The 7,710-nt window shown below is 28.4% G+C and overlaps 1 protein-coding gene across 1 annotated transcript; it reads right to left on the bottom strand.

Annotated features, from left to right (window-relative positions):
• Positions 1-2,502: 2,502 nt before the first annotated feature.
• LOC121118443 (uncharacterized) lies at positions 2,503-5,018 on the bottom strand. Its single transcript, XM_040713027.2, has 3 exons — positions 4,657-5,018; positions 4,359-4,586; positions 2,503-3,403 (listed from the first exon to the last, which is right to left on the bottom strand). The coding sequence occupies exons 1-3, from the start codon at positions 4,953-4,955 to the stop codon at positions 3,121-3,123; spliced, it is 810 nt and encodes a 269-aa protein (XP_040568961.1). The 5' UTR covers positions 4,956-5,018; the 3' UTR covers positions 2,503-3,120.
• Between the last annotated feature and the right edge of the window lie 2,692 nt (positions 5,019-7,710).

Below are 7,710 nucleotides of genomic sequence, written 5' to 3'. Positions count from 1 at the left end.
ATTTAATCAATGATGCCATAAGTATTTCTTCTCTTCTCCTCGCACGCTTTTCTATTCTTACCAAAATTATCACCCTTAATTATATTAGGGTAACCTGTATAAGTTGGCGCACACGTCATACTTTCTTTTTCTATCTCGAAATTGGAGACAGCAACAGAGGATAGTTGAAATGAAACTTTTACAACCTTTTAATAGTAAGGAAATAAATTTGGTACGCAAAGTGAAGGATCTCGACTTTTCCGAGTTATTTGGTTAATTAGCACTTCCAAGGGTCACGAAAGTAGATGGAAGGTCTCATTGTGTCGAATAAGTTGTGAATTTGGGTGTTATGGAGTATTTGGAAGAGGGGGGGGGGTGACTTCTCTTGGAGTCCTTCCGTTGACCGAGAGAGGATAATTATTTTTTAAGCAACATTTAACATTTTTTCAAGTTTTTGTGCAAATATAACTTCTGTTTTAAAAATTCCTGAACAAAAATTATAAAAACATAGCTATTTGTTTGATTTCTTTTTTTGCAATGCCATCTAAAATCTAGCCTATGCGTCCAATTTGGCTACTGCCGATGTCGATCGTCAGTTCTGCTCTTAGTTAAACAAGGACTTACACTTCGAACTAAAATTAATAATAGTAATTAATTTTCTAATTCATCAATCCGATAGACGAGATTTCAAATCTTACATTGAGATTTTTTTATATATACATATTATAACTTCATTTGTTATTTGAACATTTCTGCGAATCCTCAGAATAGGTTTTATACTATTTTATTTGAAGTACTATTTACCTACATTTTAAATAGGTAAGATTTCCATTTATTCTTTTCCTTTTTCAAGTTAATAAATTCATTTATTAAGAAATATGTTGAATCATTTCATTCTAAAGAATTGGGTGATTCCCTTATGAGACATTCATAAGTAAATATGAATTTTTATACAAATATAAATGTATTTAAATGAATTTTTATATAAATATAAATGTATTTAAATGAATTTTTTATATAAATATAAATGTATTTAATTAAATTTTTCAAAAATCATTTGATTTATTTATTCAAGGCGTAGTATGTTTATTTCGTTTTACAAATTACTTTTTGTATTCTGATTACATTTCAGTTTGCAGTCTGGAAAAAATTTATCTCCTTTTTATAATGTTGGTTTTTTTTCCTTCAAACCATCCTTTAAGTTCCGATTCATGGATAAAATATATCTTGGATAATTTGATTTCTTTTTATATCTGTAATATAATATTTTACATAACTAGTTATTACTTGATATTTATCGGTTTGTTCGAGAAAAAAACTACACGTATTTTCTTATAAAACTATTCTATTACAAAGTTAATTTAAACATTTGGAATTCAATTAATTTAGAGATTAGATTTTGTTGTTGAAATATCCAAGTTTTTATCATTCGTTTTTTCCTAATAGATAATTAATTATTTTAAACAATTTGACGTTAAGTCGAATATATATCATATTCAATATCCTTCCTTCCTTATGATAAATCTGTTTTTAATTCGGTATAGTTCATAGTTGTTTTTTTTAGTTTTTTTTGCACAGTAACGACACAGGGTGGGGTGGGGGGTTATTTTTTTTTTCTCCACTACATAATTTGATCAATAAATGTAATACTAAAATGTTAAACTTTATAATAGGCCATTAAAAACTTACTAATTAATTATTCATATCATTAATACATCAACCATTCATGGAATATTGCATTATCCTTATCAAAAATTACTTTACTAATTTTTCATATGTAATTCATTAATTATCATCTCATTTTTGGTTACAAATTGTTTATACACTATACGAGCTTCAACTTGTACAAAACATATACAAAGCGTTATCATATTATTTTAGCTTTGTCGGATTTTGGGGCATAAACAATCAATTTTTATTACAATAAACCCGTTTTTCCTTTAGTATTAAATAAAAAAATTAATTATTGGATGTCAAAATGGGACCAACAAATAAAAGGACTTAAACCTTACTATCTATGAAAAATATATATGTCTAATGCCTAGTTTTATCACAAATTATACCCTAATATGTATTAAAGATATGTAGTTACATTTTTATAAAATTTGATTTTCTTATTGTTAACAATTACAACAGAAAGAATAACGTATTTTTAGTTATCCTACTTTTTTTGCCCCTTATCGATAAAATTTTTTTGTATAAATCTAGCCATTTCTTTGGCACATTACGTGTATTTTGATTTAATTCGAATATCACTCTTTATCATAGGTACTAAATAGTATTGAATGCTTCATTTTAAACCACTTGATGAAGTTTCAATATTTATTGGAAATTTGTTCATTTTATAAAGTACCAACTATGAGCGCCCCTCATGATGGTGTAACCTTTAATTATGATGCAATTTATGACGTCAATTATAAAACATTTGAGTAATTTCATGAATACTTCCCCCAATCCCCCCCGTGTCTGGGAACTTCTGATGGGTTTGAGAACTCGGAGAAATATAGAAATATGATTAAAAGATAACAGCACATTTTGATATTTTAATAAATTTACAATCGCATTAACATACTTTTACAATTTCGTTTCTTAGATTTTGCCTTAAACTATTCATGCATACCAAAAGAATATCAAGTGGTAATTTGTAAGGTATTCAAATCAATATACAATGTACATATTTCATCTTGTAAATCATAGGGGGCTGAACAGTTATATAAAATGGCCCCCATAGATATATTACAGTTTAAGAGAGAATGCAATGTTGAGTAAATCGAATTAATGAAAAATGAATCATCCTTTTTGGCAAAGAAAAAATATTTTCTTAAAAACTGAAACAAACAGTTTGAACAACATGAGAACAAGCTGCAGATAAATAAATTAAATTTTTGAGATGTACAAGGTCAGTGCAAAATAGAAGTAATTGTGGATTGATTTTGAACATTTTATTTTGTAATTTTCAACTGAAAAGGATAAAACAGGAGAATAGTGGAGTAATGGTGGAGGAAGTTCGATAAAATGACTTATTTATGGAATGGGTAAATATTTAAGTTAAGGGACATATCCAGCTCGATATGTCTAAATAAGGCTCTTAACATAAGGAAAGACAAATATCAAATATTTGGATGCAAACAGATAAGGTCTTCATGAACCTTTCTTCATTTTTTTATCACACATTATTTTAAAAATAGGTTTTTCTTTGTCATCGTCGATTTGTGTCAAATCTTGAACGTAGACGAACTGGACATTATTGTCTGACTTGGAATATTTAAGTTTTCTTTTCAAATACTGAATCCTTTTATTTTTGGCATAAAGTCTTTCTTTCAACCGTTCAATGACTGCAAAAGGATCTTCAAAATCCTCACGGCCTACTTCACTATCTGAATCTGAATCTGCATCACTCCAATCCGATTCAGAAGATGTATTTCTAAGATGAAGAACAAAAAATATATATTTTGAGAATTGATATAAGAGTTTAATTAATATATTATTTATTTGGGTATGGTTTATAAGTTTGCACTCTCGTCATATTTTATCTCGAAATTGGGGAAAGCGACAAGTTGAAATTCAATTATCACCAACCCTTATTAATAAGGAAATAATTTCTCAAAGCAAAGCTTCTTATTGGATTAAGGGAAAAATGATGTAAACTTTTTTGAGATATTCGGGCAGTTAGCACTTAAGAGGATATTGAAAGCCTTTGAGTTTCTCTCTTATGGAGTATTCGAAGAGGCCAGGAGGTGGAGTGGATTGATTTTCATTAACTTCTACTAATCATTTACTGTATCACAGTTCTTTCTTGCATTAATTATGAATCATGACAGTATAATTACTTTCAGGAATACCAAAGAGTATATAAGAGAAAATAACCGGAGTTATAGTGTGCAAATCCTAGTATCTTCAGGCATATTTCTTTTTGGATATCGACGAACTCGCTTAAGAAGTGAATCAGTATAATTTTTCACTATTTTTACGCTTAGTTTCTTGTACAAACTTAATTATTTGCTACATAAAACGTAATAAGAATTCAAATTATATTATGAATATAATTAGTTATTACTTAATTCAAATATAATTGTATAGATAACAATTACACGAATAAGATTCCACGTAGGATAACTCATTAATTAGAGTTTGTTCTGTATATTTATTTCAAGATCTTCGTAAGTGCTAATTGTCCGAATATCTCTATTAGATTTTTATGCCTCTGCTCCTACTCCAATAATATATTCTTAACTTCCTTTTGCAAACTTATTTCATTATGATTAAAAGTTTATAAAGATTGTACTTCAAATTTCCACGTACACTGTCTCTAATTTCGAGATGAAAAGAGAACATATGACCTGCAGGGAAACTTATAAACCATACCCATTTATCCTTACGGTTGATTGTAAAATCGACTTTTTTCTCCATGGCTTGGATTACTACTTTCAACTTCTTCAGTATGTTCCACTTGGGTGTGAAAGTCACTGATATTTGGTTTATACTCGATTATTTCAACAATTGGATTTTCTTCTTCGTATCTATGTAATTTTACCCTATTAGAGTCCCCTTTGGACTTCCTTTTTAAGGTCTTTTTGACGGACTTGTTATATTTTTCTAAATCTAGTCTAAAAGTATAGGAAAAAAGAAGGATTTAAAATAATTTGAAAAGGAAAACAATATATGACTTATCAATACCCATCATCAGAGTCACCCGAGTCCTGATCAACAGGACTTAAATTCATAGTAGGAACTACACTCTTGGGATCCGTGAAAATCTTTCGAAGGGGAAGGCCCAAAAGTTCATTTCGTAGATCCCGTTTATAATCTGACTCCTTAAAATGATTGGAACACATTCGAGCATTTCGAAAATTCAAGACCTTTCTCTTAGTCCAATTACCAGCCCAACGTGAGGCTTGTTCTGGATCAGATGGGAACACATGATATGTCAGTCCTCTAGGTGACGGACAGTGATACACAGCACAAGTCGTTGGCATTATTTACAGTGTTTATAGTTACACAATCTTAATGCCTAGAATAATGGTACAATAACAAACATAGTACTGATGACGTCATGAACGAGGTTTCGTTGACTACAAATTCATGAAATGTTACGTTCCCTTTATTTTCCTTCTAGCTAAATAGTTTCTATTATTAATTAAACAACAATTTACTTCTATATTTTCAATGTTTTCATGTGATGATTTCGTACATTTACGCGTCTTTGTTATACAACCAAGCTTTATAAAATAAAAAAATAATATTTTTTTTTTTTAATATTAAAGAAAAAAGTGAACTATTGGTTGTCAAAATGGATCCAATAAATAAAATAACTTAATTTTTACAGTCTATCAAAAATGTATGGCTTTAATGCCTAGTTTTATTTTATTTCAGACCCTAATATGTATTAAAAATATGTTATTACATCGTTATTTTCATAGTGCCTCTTGACAATAAATTTGTGAATAGTGCTTATCAGTCTTAGAAATAGAAAAGCATTCGCCCTTTCCGTTCATTTTCAAACGAATGAACCATCAACGGGGAAAATAAAAAAAATTAACGGTGTTCATTTTATATTTCTTAAATTTTTTTAAAATATTAATCAAATTTTCTTTTCTTGATAGAGGGTATAATTATCTTTGAGGGTACATAAAAAAAAATATTCAATTTTTTTTGGGATCTAAGTTTGTCTGTACAATTATCAATTACTGTTTAAATTCATTACTTTCTATGTAATGTCTCACGACACAGCATTTGCAAATCACTGGACTATGGAATGATCGTGTATGAAATAGGTTTTCTATGTTAGTGTACAATTTTTTACATGTCCATTCATTTCTTATTTTTATTACTAAATACTTTAATAAATTTTGAATTTTATACAAGAAAAGATGGTGAACTTGACATAACTAAACACTTGCAAATAAAAAAATAATCATTTGTTTCAGTTTTTTCAATTGATTTACTAAGTGGGTTCTTGAGAGTATCGTAAGGATAAAGGAAATCAACAAAGAAGCTAATTTCCAAAAAAAAAAAAACATTAGTCTTAAGAGAACCGTTATACTTGCGTTGGCTGATTTTATTTAAGTTTTTCCTAATAGTAAAAATAGATAAAAACATAATTTATTTAATAAAATTTATTAACTTTTTTTTAATTCATAATGATTTGCATCAGTGATAACTAATTCAGGCTGATTTGATTTAATGTCAGCCTGAATCAGTTGAAAAGTTGAGGTTAGAGCAAAGTTTCCTCTTTAGAGATAATAATCATTGCTATTTACCTATACCTTACCTGTGCCTTATAATCAGGTGATTAATATCATTTCAGCAAACATATATAAATTTAAACTATCAAGTCTTACTCATTATGAATAGGACCCTCAAGCTCCCCTTCCTTCACAGATCCCAGAACGCTATATATATATTTTTTTATTTTAAGGGAAACCTATCACAAGGGTTCTATCCTTTAATTTTGGTACTATCTATATTAAGATTAAGTAAAGTTTGTCCGTCTCTCTGACTGTGGAGGACACATTTTGACGAACGTGTTTCTCTAAAGCTAATCCACTAATATTGAAAAAAAAGGGATTTTAAATTTGGTGCGTCAACATAAAAGCAATCTTTAACAAAAATAAAGATAAGGAAAAATCACAATTTTATTTTTTTTACATCATAGAAACACACAGACCAACATTTCAAAGACATATATAACTCAATTATAGGTTTTTGTATTCGAATTTGTGGGAAATACGAATTTTCTAAAGACTTGACTCTCAAAATCACAAAGACCACAAAAAAAAATTAAAAAAAATATCGAAGCTTTACCATAAATCTTCACTTTTTCTCCTTCATTATTGGCAAAAAAAAGGAATTAAAATTAATTTTTATGCATAACAATTATATAATTAAATTAAATTTTATTTTATGTTAAAAAAATTAATATAATAGTTATATTTATTTTTTCTGGTTACATCCATAGTATTTTATAGTAAACATGTTAAAATTCCTCGTAAAAGAAAAGTAAAAAATATTAGAATTGTAGGTACAATAAGTTTAAGATTAAATACATAGAAAAAATAACTACTTATAATATAGGCATTATATTTTAAACAAATATAATTTATTTTATTTTATCTTACATTATGGAAGACTACATACAAGCTATAATATTCGGATCACAATTATACATTTTAAAAGTTTGGTTTGTCTTTTTTAAGGTCTGGATGCTGACAAGAAATTGTTTTTTGACGTCTTACATAATATTGAATGTGATTCTTGGCAATAGTATTTTTGTAATTATGAAGCTAATATAATTTTAATATTTAGAAGAAATGACAATTTAATATTGTAATATCAAAGATCCATTTCGTCAACTCTGGCCATGCCTTTATTGAGAGCAATACCATTTTAGGACACAAATGATCCAGGGCTGGACCTCAAATTTAAACATTTGGCAAGTCGTTTGACCGTGACAAAAGCTGAGTAAGATAATGGATTAGTATTGTAACTATTCTTCGCTATACAGTATTAGTCGGGAAGTTATGATTATGTTTACAATAAAAGTATTTGTTGGACTAAGGCTGAAGCTTAGGATCGACTTCGAATTAATTTTTACTAATGTTTTTAATATATACGGGGAAGGATTTGTGTTTACTTCCTTTCCAACCTTCTGAGAGCTGCTCTCAGCTAATCTAATAACACGTCACAATAGTTGAACTGCTCTTCTTCAAATGGTCAAATTTCGGGGTGTTT

Source organism: Lepeophtheirus salmonis, chromosome 5 (genome assembly GCF_016086655.4).
Source record: "Lepeophtheirus salmonis chromosome 5, UVic_Lsal_1.4, whole genome shotgun sequence".
NCBI classification, from domain to species: Eukaryota; Metazoa; Arthropoda; class Copepoda; order Siphonostomatoida; family Caligidae; genus Lepeophtheirus; species Lepeophtheirus salmonis.
The sequence above is the reverse complement of the archived record's forward strand: the minus strand, read 5'-3'. Positions and strand labels throughout refer to the sequence as shown.